The sequence below is a fragment of the Phlebotomus papatasi genome, chromosome 2 (assembly GCF_024763615.1).
Source record: "Phlebotomus papatasi isolate M1 chromosome 2, Ppap_2.1, whole genome shotgun sequence".
Lineage (NCBI taxonomy): Eukaryota > Metazoa > Arthropoda > Insecta > Diptera > Psychodidae > Phlebotomus > Phlebotomus papatasi.
Window position 1 is genome coordinate 50,008,396 of NC_077223.1, and position 16,891 is coordinate 50,025,286.

Here is a 16,891-nt window from a genome sequence, read left to right on the forward strand (position 1 = left end):
TTTGGTACTCGTAGGAAAAAAGTGTGACTAAAGTAAAAAAAATTAAGAAAAATACCAATAAAATACTCTATTTTATATTATCATAGCGTGATATAAATTTACAAAGTATCCCACAGATGCCTCAGACTTATAGTTAAAATAAGAATGATTAAGCTAGGCTGTTAGGGCAATTTTCGGCTCCTCTTTCTTCCTCTTTGTTTTCTCGCGTTCTGGAAGGTCCGTTGGAACATTCGGAAGCTGATCAGCAATGGTATCCTCCTCAGATGCATTCTCCTTGGCCTTTTCTGCATCATCAAGTGCTACCAAGTTATCCAATTCTTCTAGAATATCATTTTCATCTTCCTCTGTTAGACGCCCAGAGAGAATCTCATCGAGTTCCTGTTGTTTCTCAACTCCCTCACGTGTCTCATCCATAATCCTTTCAATTTCATCAACACTGAGGATCTGGTGAAGGCTCTTCAGAGCCATATTTCCAACCTTAAGACCTTCAACCACTTGAATCTCAACTTGAGCAAATTCAATGTCCGAGGCTAATTTTTCCAGATTTTCCAACTGGGCATCAGTGTTTTCCAGCAATTTTGTCTGGTATCTCTTCTTGCGTAGGAGGAGTTTTGCTCGTCTGGAAAGAGATATAACATTAGGATTTATTTTTTATTACTGCGTAAAATTTACAAAACTTACTCTATTCGTTTACTATTCAGGCACTTCTTCACTAATTCACGATCTTTTTCCAAAGATATTTCAATTCTCTTCTGATACTGTTTCAGTTTATCTCTCTGTTGTTTTAATTGCTGAAAAAAATTATTACAAGTTTATAAATAAAGGTGAGCTATAGAGATAAAACTAATTTGTCAATTACTAAGACTGCCTTGTCTTGTTCGGTTATTCGACTTGTTGTTTTCTTTGATTTAGCAAAAAGACCTCCCATGGTATTTTTCACAGTTTCAGTAATTTTTCTTTAACGACAAGAATAAGAAATATCTTTGGCAAAATTCAAAACAAAACAAATCAAAATTTTTCTTGTAAGAGGTTTCAGGTAGAATAGGGTCCGGTTGGGTTTTGAGACGTTCTGTCAACACAGCCTTTCCATCCGTTTTGTTATAGGAATTTCTTCTTCTTTTTCTTTTTTATGGTTATGGCAAATGTTCGAACTTTCGAATTCGAACTCCGAACCCGAACTTCGTTTCCAGGCCGAACGATTGATGGAAACAAAATAGTCATATGATTAATCGACCGATTTCAGTGAGTTGCTTGGAAAATTTTCATTAAATTTTTCGTGAGAATGGCAGCATCTTTTATTCCAATCATCATATTCACGGCTTTGTGGGGCGTGGTGGGCATTGTATTGCCTTTCTTTGCTCCCAAAGGCCCAAATAGAGGGTAAGTAAAAAGGTTCAAGGTTGCAAGGAATTTTACTTAAATTCTTCACCTTCACGTGATTTTTCTTACAGAATTGTCCAATGCGTGCTGATGTTAACTGCAGCCACTTGCTGGCTATTGTAAGTATTATATACCAGTTTTCCGTAAGATTTTTAATAAAATTGTGCCTTTCTTGCAGTTGGTTGTGTTGCTATATGGCTCAAATGAACCCGTTGATAGGCCCGAAACTTCATCAAAACACGATTTTGATAATGGCTCGAGAATGGGGCAACAAACTACCTGATATTGACTCTTGGATTCCACCAGAGGAGCATGTCCACTAATTATTCCACTATAATCAGTATCTTTCAATTCCCAAAATGTTAAGAAAAATATATAGTGTGATTTTGTTTCTTGATTACTTTATTTGATTCTTGCTTTAGTTTAGTCAGTGGCGTACATGTGTCATATTGAGAAAAAAAAACTAAATTCTTAAGATAGCAAGAGATGTGTAAAATAAATTTTATTTGAAAAGTTTAAACAGATTATCTCTAATTTTCTTCTTTTCCTCTGCATCGGACGAAGCAGCCTTTGCTGTCTGGCCTGCCTGGTGTCTATGCACTTATAGCATTTTTCGTCAAAAATTGCCTTTTTTAAAATATTCTCATGTTTCTGCCTACTAAGATAGGGGAAATTTTCTTTAAAAAAAGAAATTTCTCCCAGTGTAGAGGCCTACTGAAACTGAGCAAGCATTGGAAACGCTTGCTCTGATGCAAATTTTCGGGACCAAAGAGCCGAAATAAAGCGGAGCAATAGCACTAACGCATCCAGAGGGGCTTAAATTTTGCTTTCCGCAGATCTGCGGCTAGTTTTCCAGATTCGCATTATTCATCCCTAAAATTGTCCATGGTAAGCGAAGTGTGCGTATGCAATTGACGGGAACCAACATTGCGCTTCGAGGAATACGTCAACTATGGGTATGGATATCCATCAGAGTTGCTGCAACGAAAGTTAAACATCTTCATTACTCATATGCCATTTTACTTAATACAATTAGTGTAATAACAAATTAATTATCAGAATTGAGGAAAATTATCATTTCAAGAACCAAGCATTGATGGGTTCTGCTATTTCTAGCTTCAATGCTAAATGATCTTATTCAAAAATATCGGTATCATCAGCAAATTTTAATAATTATTTCTTTTATAGACTTTAAATAAACTTACCGTATGATTTTATAGTAAAAACAAGGCTTTCCTTCCAAATAGTTTTGTCCTCCGTGTCCATCCTTGCTGATTTTAGGGACTTTTTTTTGTAGGAATTTAAGAACTGCAATAGTAGAGTACTTCTCTTAGTAAACCGTGAAATATATTTTCTTCTCTTCTGTTAAATATTTACTTCGTCTTAATAATTAGAAATTAATTATTCACACACAGGGATTGAACAAATAAATAAGAATTTTTAAAATGTACTGATCCAGCCGACACGTTTTTTGAGAATGACACACAAAGCAAAAAAGCAAGCGCTGAGTGCCATAAAAGAAATGTTATTGCAGTTTTATAGCACTAGTTACCCGATGGACCCCAAGAAACACTTTTTGCTTTATTTTATAGTTTCTTGCAATATTTTTTTAATCAATTTTTAGTTAAAAAAATCACACGACACAAAAAGTGTGATAGAAATAACCCTAAAAATAACATTATAGATATTTAAAATATATTTAGGGAATGTCGGGAATGTCTACTATCCATTTTTAAGAGAAAATGCAAAAAAAATCATTCTAAAAGAGTGTACGAATATTCCAAAGTCCATCGGAGAATTCCATTGGCATTTGCCATAAATGCCCAAAATGTCAAATGAACTTCCGGTAGCCACGATGATTTCTTTTCTTTCCTGCATGGCTGAATGAAAGTCGGCCTCAGAGATTATTTTATCGTAAAAAGGTATGTATTATAGGATTTCTTCAAATTAATTTTATTTAAATTACTCCATAGGACATTCTGTGATACATTGTGAAAAAATATTTGCAGTAAAATGAGTTAAAAGAGCAGAAATAGGGTTTAAAATAGGCCGATGATGTGACTTCAAATCACATGTTTGATTTTGTTACTAGGTCTATTCTCAATCTGAGCCACGATGGGAGCATACAGATATGTTCAGGAGCTCTACCGTAAGAAGCAGAGTGACGTGATGCGTTACTTGCTACGCATACGGGTTTGGCAGTATCGGCAATTGACTAAATTGCATCGTGCTCCAAGACCCTCGCGTCCGGACAAAGCTCGTCGCCTGGGGTACCGTGCAAAACAGGGATACGTTATCTACCGCATCCGTGTTCGTCGTGGTGGTAGGAAGCGCCCTGTACCAAAAGGCTGCACCTACGGAAAACCCAAGAGCCATGGTGTGAACGAGATGAAACCGTATCGCAATCTTCAATCAATTGCTGAGGTAAGAAAAAACGCATGCATCTAGCTTTCCGTATAGGGGACTGTGGGGTACTTTAGAATTGGGGCATCTTGAAATTGAGTTTTTTTTCTTCTGTTTTCAAATAGAAGAGTCCAATTTTAACGATAGCCCTGCCCAATTTAAAAGTGTTCCATGTCTGCCTACTGAGTTTTCCCATTTTTTTTTCCTGATGAATTATAATTTCGTCTGAAATTGCATTGAAGAAGTAAATTGACCTTCCTTAGATGTCTGATAAAAATATTAAATTTATGTATTTGTATGATATCTTACATATCCTATTAATATTTTATGTATTTTTTTTCTAAATTAAAGGAACGTGTTGGACGTCGATTGGGAAGTCTTCGCGTGCTTAACTCTTACTGGGTGGCCCAGGATTCTTCGTACAAGTACTACGAAGTCATACTGATTGATCCTTCCCAAAATGTAAGTATCATGTCTTTCTTTTTTGTTGTGTCTGAATGATGATATATAATGCACCACTCTGAAAAATATTGAAGAGCGTATAAAAGTCTGAAAATTTAGAATTACTTTTGTGCAAAATTTTGATAAGGTTAAAAGGAATTGAAAGAGCAATGTTTTTCTTTTTCAGGCCATTCGAAGGGACCCGAAAATTAATTGGATCGTGAATCCTGTGCATAAACATCGTGAATTGCGAGGCCTTACATCTGCTGGCCGTAGTTCCCGTGGTCTTGGCAAGGGATACAGATATGCACAGACAATTGGAGGATCTCGAAGGGCTGCTTGGCGCCGCAGAAACCGCATCCACTTGCACAAGAAGCGATAAATTGCTGTATTGCAAGGTTGTCTCTGCGTATTTCTACACAGATTCAAGAAATTTAATAAAAATGAATCAAGAAAAAATTGTGGAGGCTGTTTTCATTAGAATTTTTCTGGTATGGAAATTCGGAAGTTTCTGGTATATAGATGTAGGAGAGTTGCGCATACAGTAGACTTTCTCTCTCAAATGGGCATTTGGGGCAAAATGTCATCCAGTTTATCGATAGATTTGGGCGTCAAAGCCTTTGCAAATTCCACAAAAAGCGCTCAATTATAAAGAATCACGATAAAATAGGAAGAACTACAGCGAATTTGAGCAAATTAGCTTCATAATTAAACGTGAAAATTGTCAACAAACTTTTGCGCCCGATTGAGGAAGAGCCGATTGTGCGAGAGTTACTGTAGTAACCTTACAAGGGGTCACGAGATTATGCATATCATATGCATATATGATCGGACCGAGATAAGGCGCGCGATCGGTTTTATGCATACGGAAATTTTGTATACCCTCAGGAGATTTCGTTCGTTACAGAAACGCCGCAATGTATGCAAAACATATTTGGCGCCAATTTTTTGGGCTATTTCAGCGTCAACGCGGTTCATATTCATAAGTTCTCTACATCTACAATGTGTACAGGAGGTCCTGAGATTATGAACATTTTTGGGACCGAAAAAAAGTGAAAAAATATCATTATGCATCCAGACAATTTTCATACACCGCAGGCATTGTCAACGGCCACCCCGTTGCCAGCAGGAGAATACTTTCGAATGAGTTACAAAAACGCCGCAATATATGCAAAATACATTTAGCGCCAATTTTAAATATTTATTTAAATTTTCAATGGTTTTTTATTTCACAGATAAAAACCCCATGGCAAGTATGTTGTGGTGGATTTTAGAAATTTTAAGTGTGATTTGTGATTCAAACATAATACTATGCAACAAATTGATAACTTTTTTTTCTGTCTCAGAGGTCTCACATGGTACGTTTGATAGAGTCGAGTCCCCTGATTAAGAATATGGTCTTGGTTTTGCTCAATCACGTCTCAATTTTTTTTTAATTAATACTTTTATATTTTTTCTGCTTTTCCTTACATTATTCGTTATATATCAGGTTCTGGTGAACAGAAGTTAAAAAATGTGGGTCCGTTTGAAAGGTCATTAGTTGTGCTTCAATTTTGTTACTTACAAAAACTTTGTAAAACCACTCCTTCAGGGTGTAAAATTGGAGTTTCTCTAAAAATTACCAAAAAAAATGGTCTTAGAGTGAGGTTGTAAAAAATTGTATAAAATAAACTAAACAAAATATTAAAAATTCATTGACACCAGACGATAGGCACCACTTAGCTTAGGACTACAATTTTGCTCATCTAAGACATCGCGCCCCGATCACTCTAAATGCCTCATTTGTTGGTTTTAGTAATTTTCCAAAAATATAAAATATCTATTTTAGTGCAAATTCTCTAAAGATAACTGAAAAAATATCTTTTAAAACTTGCGTGAAACATACATAAATATTGAGATTCTTCTTTAATTCGATCGGGGGACCATCAACATAATTTTCATTTACATTCCCAATCAACAATTGAGCCGTGATTGAGCAAAACCAAAATGATATTCTTAATCAGAGGACTCAACTCTATCAAACGTACCATGTGAGACCTCTAAGACCTCTGAGACAAAAACCGTGTTGCATAGTGAATCACACCTATTGTAATCTACATTTTCGTAGACTGTCTCAGATCGATCTGATATTCACAAGATTATTTATTTATTTTTTAATACATACACTCAGTTCCGGGATTATGCACATTTTCGGGACCGAAAAAAACGCGCGAAATGGCATTATGCATCGGGAAAAAATTGCATACCCGCAGGGGCATTCTTTTGAATAAATCGGCGAATTTCGCGCGGAGTAAAAGTCTCGGTAAAAGTAGTCAAAACAAAAAGATTCAACTGTTTAACTCTTTCGTCTCTTTTGGGACTGTAGTACCCAAAGAAGCATATGCATATTCTATGAAAAACAATGTTTTTTAATTATTCAGAACTGATAAAAATCCAATTCTTGTGGATGATTATAAACTATAAGGATGTCCAAATGTAAGATATTTTTTTGTAGGACCTCAATTAATTCCTGAGCTTAGAAGAACGGTCCGGAAAGAGTTAACTCTTTCCGGACCGCAGCATATGCTGCAAGCTAATTTCACAATTTTTAATCAAAGATATCTAAGCTCAGGAATTAATTGAGGTCCTACAAAAAATATCTCACATTTGGACATCCTTATAGTTTATAATCATCCACAAGAATCGGATTTATATCAGTTTTGAATAATTAAAAAACATTGTTTTTCATAGAATATTCATATGCTTCTTTGGGTACTAGAGTCCCAAAAGAGACGAAAGAGTTAATGCCGGGACTGAGTGTACAAAAGTCACCCGCATCTACGATAAATACGGTAAATAACATCTAAGAAAGTAAATTATTCTATGATTTTTTTCCTCCTGATTTCTCGAACACAGCTTTGTCAAGAAACTTTTCCCGATATTATACATTTTTGTACATTATTATTTCGTGTATTTTCGAGGATTTCCGCGAACCGCTGAATTATCGCGGATTTTTTCGAACTGCATTTTCTTTCCTTGCATTTCTCATTCTCAATTGAAATTCCGAACTTTCCAAAAAATCAGGGACTCTAAAGCTAAAGCAATGTAAAATTTGAGACCTCTACCTCCCATATTTCCCGAGAAAATCGACTTTAAAATTTTTCATATTTACTTTTGTGCAAATTGAAGCAAATTAAGTAAGTCTTACATCTTTACATCTAACCTTGAAAAATTTAACAGAGTCTCATTCGGTGTATTTTTCGCCTCTATGAACGATAGAAACAAAAATAGCCCAATAATTTAAGTATTTTTTCTGACGATAGGGTGAAAGCTGAAAGGAACACCTATTGATGCTTCTTTAAGAATTTTATCATCCCATACTTAATGACATTTTCAGTACCGATTTAGGATATGAAATTTGAACATCTCTTTTTATAAGAAAAGGTAGATTAAAGACATAATATTACTTGAATTTTATCAGATACATTAAATAAATTTCATCATTTTGACAAAAGTGTCAAAAGGGGTTCCCTGTCGAAGAGGTGTTCCTTCGACTCAACTAATGAATAATTTTCCCTCTAATGAAAAATATTACGTATCAGTATTGTAGTTTTTATTCCCATAAAAGTATTGAGAGTGAATAAAATCAATTATGAATTTGAGAATTAAAAAATATTCATTTTTGAGTTTAGTTTAAATATTTTAATTCATAGCAATCAGCTAGAACAGTGCAGCTTTTTTTATTTATTGTTTTTTTTTTAAATTTTTTACTGCTCTTTTTTTATTTTTTACTGACCACTTTTTTTTTACTGACTAGAAGCTTGCAAAAAATATTCTAGATTCCTTCAACCTTTTTACTTTACAATTATATACAAACATTAGAAAAAAATAACTTTAGTCAGGAAAAATTATTTTCTTTATGGGGACACGGGTGTTCCAGTCGTCCCTAATGATGTCTACACACTACACTGAGAAAAAGAGGGTGCGATTAACTTTTTTTCCTCATAACTTTAACACTTTTTAGGTGTAAAAATACATCGACATTTTTTAATGTTCATTTTACACCTTATTAAGGGTAAAATTAACATGAAAAAGGGTACCTTTAACCTCTAATACACATAAAAAGGGTAATATTTACACCGATTTTGGATCAATACTGCAGGGTAAAATTAATATTTCCGGAATGATATTTTAACTTTTTCGGATTTCTCTCACAGTGTAGAAGCAATTTTCGTCAAAAATTCTCTTTTTAAAAAAACATTCTGACGTTTTTGCCTACAAGGATAGGGGAAATTTTCTTTAGACATTTTTTAAAGAAATTGCTCCCAGTGTGTAAAGGTCTTAAAGGGTTAAGTTGGTCACAAACCGAATTTGCAATGAAGGAATCACACGTCTATAAGCTGATCTGGGCTTATCACTAGCTTTCTTTTAGCATAAATTGCATGGAATCTAATTACCTTTTCCTCATTTTGTTAATACTTACGTTTAAAGCCAATAAGGACTTGAAGATTTCGATACCACTTGACTTACCATCTTTCGGAATAAAGAAGACGAATAAAATGCTTTTTTTATCATGAAATATTTTATTTCTCATCGAAAGTCTTTCTCATAAAAAGTGTCATTCTCCTATCGCATGTTTCCTTGTTTTTTTTTTTATTTCTTTTAATACTAAAACTTCACTTTTCTTTATATTAATCTATTTATACGATAGTTATCTTCAAAGTTATTTACACTGGATTTTACAGCATTATCTCCTTCAAAGAAAAAAAAATTCTTAATCATCTCTTAATAAAACTCTATCATCTGCTGAAACGAGCTTTATAAATATTGGATTCACATTTAAAAATCCGCAGAAAATCTTCCTTTGTACTATTTTAAAATAGACGTTTTTTCTTTTCTTCTTTTTTTCTTCATAATCTCTGTCCATTCATCAATCTCAAATCTTCATTTCTTTTTTTTTCCTTTTCATTTTGTCTATTAGATCATTTTGAGAAACTTACAATTATAATAGTTGAATTAAAATCCTAATAAAAAAAACGGTAAAACTACCTACATCGACGCTTATTTACAATAAATTAATGGGAAAAAAATTTAAAACATTCTCTCTAATCATTTTTTCTGTTTCTTTTTCTCTTTTAACAACTAAAACTTGTAATAATTGCAATATTGTATTTACGAAATAAAATCATTCATCCAGCTTTTATTACTCTTTTTCTTTTAATAATTATTTCACACTATTTTTTTCTGCTTTTTCTACGTCTTAAACACGAGACTTCTGTGGGAAAAATTTACACGATTCTTCTTCAAGCTAAAAATCTTTTTATTTCTTCTTTTTTTTTAAATAGTTTAGAACAAATTACGCTTCATATATAATTCTTTTACACATTTGAATGTTTCGCATCTTCTTGATCCTTATTTTTTTTTTTACACAAAACGGAAGGAGATTAAAAAGAGAAATAAATGTAAGAAATAAGTGAAAATTTCTTTTTTTTTTACATTCTATATTTTTGTGTGTTTTTGCGTTTGTTTCTTTTTAGAATTTCACCATGAAATGTCTAATATGCATCTCGCAGCCCCCTTCCCTCCTCTTAGTCCTGCTTCTTCCTCCCGCACCCCTTTTACTAACTGTCAGTAGTTCGAGTGACGGTGTAACGATTGATAGTGGAGTAGGGGGCCTTCTTTACGTCATTGTCCTGCTTGAGGACTGTGGAATTGGGTGCCAGGTCATCACTCAGACCCATCAACCAGTCTGAACATTCACTCTTCTGGCCCTCAGCGACATTCTCGTCCAGCCAGCTGTCAATAAACTTCTGGAAGCGCGTCTTCATCCGTTTAGTCACTAATTTATGAGTCTGTGGACAAGGAGAAAGTCAAGGGTTATGTTCTTTCCATTCAATTCCTTTAAGATTTTGAACTATCGGTTTTCTTTTTGGGGAAAAAAACCATAAAAACTGTTATTTTGAACGTTTTTATGAAAATGATTTTCACTATCAAGAACACACCAAATCCGAAAACTTACATATAGTAAAAAATAATCGGTAGGGTCATTTGCCTAAAGCCGGGACAGTTTAGAAAGTTGGACAAAGCAGTGTGGAATGTGAGACACCTCCTTAAAAACTCGATAATAAATCAATTAAATATTTCAATTTTCGATAAAAAGATTATTAAACCTAATTTTATGATTATTTTAGAAGTTAAAAATGCAAAAATCGTTATAGAACAATCAAAGGGTGACCTGCAAAAATAATTTAAAAAATGTATTGCATGCGTGATATTCATAACCTTCACACGGTAGTTGTCATTTTCTCTGTTTCTTATGGAAGTTGCTAGGAAAATGGCAAAGTGTTTTGTTTAATTTTTCGGCATAATTTGTGAAATATTGTTAAGTCCGTAGTGAAAATCGAAGGACATACATCCATTTAAAAGGTGAATAAAAAATATTGGTGAAATATTACATTAAAAAAGGATAGAAAAGTGATTTCATTTCGCGTTGCTTTCAAAACATGTTTTATGAAATCTTGGACAAGTTGATTTTGTGAATGAATTTGGTGGTTTTGTGCAGTGAAATCATGTTAACAAGAACGACAAAGATCCTTAAGTATCCAGAGAAATAGTTGCAACAGCAGTTAGCAGCTGATAAGGAGAAAATCTCCTGGAAAATGCTGCAAGGATTTCCAGATTCCGAAGATTACTTTTTCTGACAGAATGGATAATAAATATCGCAAAAACTCCTGGAGAAAGATAAATAGGAGCCTCTACAGAACTCTCAAAGCAAGTGGAAAAAGATTTGGGCGGATGGGGAATTGAAATGTGTTAAAAATTGCATCCGCTTTAAAACTATAACTGCTGGACAGTGCGAGGCGTCTGTGAAATTTACAGAACCTCTTTTTGGTTGGACGTCCAGGAAGTTCTTGGTAATTAGTGTTCTTCAACTGTTACCCGGACATAAAGGAGGGATTAGCATAACCATCAAATGTGCAAGTATACAGAGAAAACCCTCAACATTTGATTTTCTACATATTTCGTATGATATTTTCTTATTAATATCACTATGTCCAACTTTCCAAAAGTTTTTGTCCAACTTTCCAAAATTTTGTCCATCTTTTCAAAATGTGTTATTTTTTTATTTCCGTGAATTTTTCGATTATTCGGTTGCAATATTTAATAACAACTGTTAAGATTCTGTTAAAATATTTGTCAAAGAATCCCATGATACAAAAAAATGGCAAAAAATAATTATTTATTCATTTTAAAAATGCATTTGAAATTGAATTCTTTCTTAAGTGTCTCGCTTTCCACCATTCACCCTAAGTGCCTTAGGAAAATTTAAAGAAAATTCACATTATTCGAAGGCATGAATGTTCGAAGGGAGAGTACTTTCCCCTAGTATCTAAGTAACAGTTCAAAGATTTCTCAAAGCACTGGGCACATTGGCTTTGACACCACTTTTCCTCGATCTCTAAAGCCAATTTGCCTCTTAAGGTATTTTTTTATGCTATGAAAATTCTTAAGGAAAACGTCTATACTAACTAGGGAAAATTATCAAAATTTTGTTAAAAATAATAATAAAAAAATAACGAAAATTGCTCTCGACGTGTAGAGTTTGGCCTAGTTCCCGAAGGTCTGAAAATCCTAAATAGTGAGCAATTTTATTTCTTTTTAAGAACCTAATGGTTCCGTACAGTAATAACCTTTCGAAGAGACAAAGCCACTCCAAAGCCAAGCCAAACCTTTTCGAAAGTCTACCGGGAGCCTAAAGTGAAAATTTACGTATTCGCCGTTTTAGCGTTGATTGTTCTGCCATTTCGAATTTCGATATTCTTGACACTTCAATCGTCAACAATGTCAACAACAGTGTGCAAAAGTTTTCTGCAAAAAGTGTATTTTAGTGTAGTTTTGTGAATTTTAAGGAGGGCAGACCGTTTAAATTGCAATTTTATTAAGATAAATGTAATTTTCATGAACTTGCTCATTTTTGTGTAACTCGTCGGCTTAAACTTTGGAACTTCCAACGGGTTTTTAGGTAAGTTCTTTCTGATATACCTTCGAAAGGAAAAACCTCGACCGGAGAGAGCTCTATAGGTCACTTATCTTTAATAACACAATCACAAGTCATTTTTTTCCAAAAAATCGTGATTGATAGTAAATTAGAGCAGTTAAGCCATATGGCTAAGCCTTAGGTCTGAAGTCCGTATAAACTTGAAACAGAATGGAAAAATCAAGATTAATTGGTTCATATTTTTGACACATTTTAATCCAGGACATATTTTACCCCAAATAGTCACTTTTAAGAAGTAAAAAGTTCGGAGTCCTAAGACGGAAAACGCATTCAAGTTTGACCAAATTATTTTCAACTGAAAATTTTATATAGACCTCAGAACTGTCTTTCTATGTGACAAATCAAAAACAAGAATCACTCAAAAATATTTTAAAATTGTTTTTTCCCCAATAAAAAAAAATAATTTAGATAAAAAAAAACTCTTCAGAAATTGTACTCACCAATTTGGCTCTACGTAACGCATTCCTTTTGTAGAATACATCATCCTTATTCATCACCAGAACCATTTTGTAACTGTTAAAATTGAGCTTCATCTCCGCCTTGCTATCTGTAAAATACTCATCTGCCAGCGTAGGAGGTGCTGGCATTCTTTCAGGTGGTCTCTTAGCCCAGAAACCACCAGGTGAAGCTCCTGGAACACTTTCATCAATGTCCATGGGAACAGGTTCTGTGCTGCCATCCCTCGAGGAGGCAGCTGCTGTTGTCGTGAGGGAAGCAGTTGTGCTTTCCGCTGAACTTGTGGTGAGGGTTTTGGCATCTCCTGAGGCAGCATTTACTGTAGCCATGGTGGTCACAGTGGCTGACGCTGTGGCCTGAGTGGTGGAAGTACTAGTAACAGCTACAGCACCCAAAGTGGCCGATGAGACACTGGCCACTGAATGCTGTGAATTCTTCTTTTGTATCCTTAAAGCTTTTTGCACCTGAGTCACATTCCTTTTGAGATACAGCGGCTTACGCGGAAGAGCATTCTGAAAGAACAATTAATCACCATTGAAGCCTATTTTTTTTTAGTAAACTCAAAAAAATATCAACAAAAAGACGAAAAAATACGATTTTGTAATTGTAGTTATTGCATGAGATTTTTTAAGTTTGAAAGATTTGTATTTCTTTTTTTTTATGCAAACAAGCTTTCTTTCTTCTATTTTACTGCCCGAACTCAAAGAGAGAGTAGTTATATAATTCACATTTTTTTCAACTTGTGGTGACACGGCTAGAGGCCAAACGGTAAGAGATATCGACTGCCTGTTTTCGACGACCCCCCCCCCTTTAAGTCAACATTATCTAGGGCAGAATAGTCTTTATTGGATCCATCCCCCTCCTATCCCTTCAAAATCATGTTTTTTTTTTGGTTTTTTCTTTCAAAAACGGCTCCTACGATTTGGTTTTTTCGAAGAGACAAAGCCACTCCAAAGCTGAGCCAAACCTATTCAAAAATCTGCCGGAAGCCTAAAGTGCAAGTTCATGTACTCGCCGCTTTAACGTTGATTGTTCTGCCATTTCGAATTTCGGTAGGGGAAAGTACTCTCCCTTCGAATGTTCCTGCCTTCGAATAATGTGAATTTTCTTTTATTTTTCACAAAAGATTTACACATTTTTATTAAATATTAGTTAGCTTATCATCAGTTCTTGATAATTATGTGATAATTGTGTGTAAGTCTGTACGGAAAATAAAAGAAAATTCATATTATTCGAAGGCATGAACGTTCTAAGGAAGAATACTTTTCCCCATTCTTGACACTTTAATTGACAACAATGAATTTTTGTGTAGTTTTGTGAAATTTTTGGGATGGCAGAACGTTTGAATAGCAATTTAATTAAAATAAATGTCCTATTCATGAACTTGCTCACTTTTGTATAACTCGTCGGTTTAAAACTTTCGAACTTCCAACGGATTTACACAAGTTCTCTCCGATATACCTTCGAATCGGTACAGAAAAACACCACAACCGGAGAGAGCTCTCAAATCGGGAAGGTTATTACTGAACGAGAGGTTTCTTTCATTTTCGAATATGTTTTAGAGGTAAGTCAAGGCGAATATTTCGTCCTTGGACACCTATGTTCGAAAACCATTTCGATATCGAATTTTTGATATCGATGATGACTAAAATTTCTCATTATAAAAAGACAATCGCAAAATTGGATACAGTGACTAGTAGAAGAATTCTGTAACAGTATGGGAATGTCATATGACAAATTCTAATTTTTTATGACATGAATTCGTAAGAACTAACCAAAAACTCGCCTCATATTAGTTACTAAAAGCTTCATAGAGCTGCTTGCAATAGCTATTCAATGCTTACTTGGCTGTATTGTTGTCTTACTCTCGAATTTACCACGAAAATTTGTCATATGACATTGTCATACTGTTAAAGAATTCCGTTCCAATACAAATTTTTGCCTGGGTACCCCTGTGAATTTAACCTCTTTAGTTTGATTCTCTAAAAAGTGTCTTAGTTAAAAGAAAAAAAAAATCTCATTCATAGCTGGAGTTTGATTCTCCAATAGTGTCTTGGGTAAAAGGTAAATGCAACTCTGCGTAAAAAGTCGTTAATGTTCGAAGAATTCAAATTCAGTTTCAAATTTTCGTACTAAATTTTCGCACAATGTGGGGAAAATTCATGAAATATTGCAATAAAAACTTCGCAAAAGAGTTATTCAGTGATTACGGAGTGATATAATGGAACAGGAGTACTAAGCATTCTTACTTTGTGTTTTCCTCAAAACAAAGTGAAAACCAACACATTTTGACATTTATTTAGCACTTCGAAATTCGAATAGGATGTGCTTGAGCAACCTTGCGGAATTATCACGAAGTAAGAATGTCTTTATTTTTTATCAAATAGATTTTCGAATTTTTGAAACTCTAGGGGAACTGAGGCAAAAAGTCACAAAACGGATATTTTATTTTTGATGATGAGACATGATAATTACGTTTCTTTTCACCGTGAGACATCAGAAATTGTTTCGCTTTTTTGTTACTTTTTGCTCCATAGCTTTTGTTACTTTTTACCCCAAGTGGCCATTTTTAATAAAAGGATTTCTGGAGAAAAGAACTTTTGTGAAATTCTAAAATAGATATCGGATTCGTATTCAAAAAATTCAAATTATTTAGAAAATATTCACCAGTAAATCAATTTTGGAAAATAAGTAGGTTATAATTGTTATCTTCTGTAAGGAAAATATTTCAAAAATAGGGCTAAAAATTTCGATATTTTTTATTTTCTAAATTCCTTGTTCGAATTCTAAGAAACTTACGACATTGAAGAAGGTATATGGAAGCTATCTATTGAAAAAAATTGAGCCGCTATCTTTTTACCTTGGAAGATATTGAATTTTTTGATTTGTGACTTTTTGCCACAGTCTCCCCTACTTTTGAATGGTAAGAATTGCTTTCTACTTTGCACAAAAAGTCGTTAACTTTCGAAGATTCAAAACAGTACTTTGAATTTTCATACTAAACTACCCAGTGAGCAGAGTTAGCTGAAACAAGCAGCGTTTTCAGTATATTTTTGCTGAGTCGATCAGCAAAAAAATGCTAACCGGTCAGCATCTCTCGAACAAAAAGTGCTAACCAAATATATGAAAATGGCAATAGCACTACCTTCTTGCGAGTATCGTTTTAAGGTTAGCAGAATTCAGCTGAATTGAAATCAATTATCATTTGGTGCTCGCTGGAATACTACTGCAAAAGTCAGTGATAAGAAATTGTGCATTGGGACAGGACTATTTTTAAGCCTCTTTGCATTGATTTTCCTAACAAAAAAGTAAAGACTAAGATACAACTGACACTTGGAGACACTTCAAAATTTGAATAGGAAAAACATTAGATACCACACGAACGAAAAGATATGTACCTAATTTTTGAATGTTTCTTTCTCTCGGAAGAATTCCATTTGTGAACATTCAAACTGCAATTTTATAATTTTTTGCTCATATAGGGTTAAAAAATAAAACCCGAGATAGAAGTATACAATCTTATCAAACATTATAAAATCTCATGATTACAAAAAACTGCCTAAGAGTTCCAAAATTAAGATGTGACAGATAGTAAAGTTTGAAAAAGAGTCTACACACAAGATAGACATGCAAACAAATATTTCCATGCACATTTTAACCCTTTTTGGTTAGCTACTCAAAAGCTTCCATATAAAAATTTCTACGAAAACATAAATCACACCAATTGCACAATAATCTAGTAACAATATACGAAGAATAGTAAATTTTACAGACTAAGGCACAAAAAAATAATCTCTCAGTGAACAAAATTTCTTTCATAATTTTTTCAAATACATTTTCTTTGCATTATTTATTTTGTCAATAAAACTAAATGTTAATAAAATTCAAAAATACAAATGGCAGGGAAATAATTCTGGAAAGAATTGTACCAGGTCAAGACAGAGATGAAAAAATTTAAAAATTAAACTTTTTTTTTAGTATAAAACAAATATAAATAGGAGTAAGACTTTCTCTTATTTTCTCTTTTAAAAAAAAATAATTTACAAGTTTTCTTGTTTGTGTAATATTTCCCAATTTTCTATATTATTGTCAAAATTTTTAATTTTTTGTGCAATTTTTTTAAATGATTTTGTGTGTCAAGGAATAAGAGAAAATACTCAGAGAAAATGAAAC

General features: G+C 33.7%; 4 protein-coding genes and 1 long non-coding RNA gene across 8 annotated transcripts in view; 2 read left to right on the top strand and 3 right to left on the bottom strand.

Moving 5' to 3' along the window:
* Positions 1-50: 50 nt before the first annotated feature.
* On the bottom strand, positions 51-1,114 carry LOC129801588 (charged multivesicular body protein 6-A). The gene is made up of 3 exons (XM_055846810.1): positions 860-1,114; positions 682-791; positions 51-619 (listed from the first exon to the last, which is right to left on the bottom strand). The coding sequence occupies exons 1-3, from the start codon at positions 926-928 to the stop codon at positions 154-156; spliced, it is 645 nt and encodes a 214-aa protein (XP_055702785.1). The 5' UTR covers positions 929-1,114; the 3' UTR covers positions 51-153.
* A 67-nt stretch (positions 1,115-1,181) lies between these two features.
* LOC129801619 (V-type proton ATPase subunit e 2-like) lies at positions 1,182-1,902 on the top strand. The gene is made up of 3 exons (XM_055846841.1): positions 1,182-1,380; positions 1,452-1,499; positions 1,559-1,902. Exons 1-3 carry the CDS (start codon positions 1,283-1,285, stop codon positions 1,701-1,703), a joined length of 291 nt encoding a protein of 96 aa, XP_055702816.1. The 5' UTR covers positions 1,182-1,282; the 3' UTR covers positions 1,704-1,902.
* LOC129801625 (uncharacterized) lies at positions 1,563-3,042 on the bottom strand. The gene is made up of 3 exons (XR_008751705.1): positions 2,758-3,042; positions 2,586-2,688; positions 1,563-2,358 (listed from the first exon to the last, which is right to left on the bottom strand). It is a non-coding gene; the product is annotated as an uncharacterized LOC129801625 (long non-coding RNA).
* Positions 3,043-3,103: 61 nt separating this feature from the next.
* On the top strand, positions 3,104-4,692 carry LOC129801593 (60S ribosomal protein L15). Of its 2 annotated transcripts, none has more exons than XM_055846815.1 (4): positions 3,104-3,302; positions 3,473-3,804; positions 4,135-4,245; positions 4,412-4,692. In XM_055846815.1, exons 2-4 carry the CDS (start codon positions 3,496-3,498, stop codon positions 4,604-4,606), a joined length of 615 nt encoding a protein of 204 aa, XP_055702790.1. In that variant the 5' UTR covers positions 3,104-3,302; positions 3,473-3,495; the 3' UTR covers positions 4,607-4,692. The 2 variants fall into 2 exon arrangements, with proteins under 2 accessions (XP_055702790.1, XP_055702791.1); XM_055846816.1 differs by having other exon boundaries at positions 3,238-3,302; positions 3,390-3,804.
* A 4,074-nt stretch (positions 4,693-8,766) lies between these two features.
* Positions 8,767-16,891, bottom strand: part of LOC129801449 (paired amphipathic helix protein Sin3a) — a 51,851-nt gene continuing 43,726 nt past the window's right edge. For all 3 annotated transcript variants that reach the window (XM_055846512.1, XM_055846513.1, XM_055846514.1), the window contains 2 exons: positions 12,703-13,230; positions 8,767-10,055 (listed from right to left, as the gene is read on the bottom strand). In XM_055846512.1, coding sequence (XP_055702487.1) covers positions 9,825-10,055; positions 12,703-13,230 — 759 coding nt within the window. In that variant the 3' untranslated portion in view covers positions 8,767-9,824. The remainder of the gene's footprint in view (positions 10,056-12,702; positions 13,231-16,891) is intronic.

What these genes read in the sequence shown, in the direction of transcription:
- LOC129801588 (XM_055846810.1), bottom strand. Translation starts at nt 928, where the DNA reads ATGGGAGGTCTTTTTGCTAAATCAAAGAAAACAACAAGTCGAATAACC. An exon ending in AACAAGACAAGGCAGTCTTA is followed by an intron (nt 792 to 859) that starts GTAATTGACAAA and finishes AATTTTTTTCAG; the next exon opens with CAATTAAAACAACAGAGAGA. An exon ending in CTGAATAGTAAACGAATAGA is followed by an intron (nt 620 to 681) that starts GTAAGTTTTGTA and finishes ATCTCTTTCCAG; the next exon opens with ACGAGCAAAACTCCTCCTAC.
- LOC129801593 (XM_055846815.1), top strand. Translation starts at nt 3,496, where the DNA reads ATGGGAGCATACAGATATGTTCAGGAGCTCTACCGTAAGAAGCAGAGT. An exon ending in ATCTTCAATCAATTGCTGAG is followed by an intron (nt 3,805 to 4,134) that starts GTAAGAAAAAAC and finishes TCTAAATTAAAG; the next exon opens with GAACGTGTTGGACGTCGATT. An exon ending in TGATTGATCCTTCCCAAAAT is followed by an intron (nt 4,246 to 4,411) that starts GTAAGTATCATG and finishes TTTCTTTTTCAG; the next exon opens with GCCATTCGAAGGGACCCGAA.
- LOC129801619 (XM_055846841.1), top strand. Translation starts at nt 1,283, where the DNA reads ATGGCAGCATCTTTTATTCCAATCATCATATTCACGGCTTTGTGGGGC. An exon ending in CCCAAAGGCCCAAATAGAGG is followed by an intron (nt 1,381 to 1,451) that starts GTAAGTAAAAAG and finishes TTTTTCTTACAG; the next exon opens with AATTGTCCAATGCGTGCTGA. An exon ending in GCAGCCACTTGCTGGCTATT is followed by an intron (nt 1,500 to 1,558) that starts GTAAGTATTATA and finishes CCTTTCTTGCAG; the next exon opens with TTGGTTGTGTTGCTATATGG.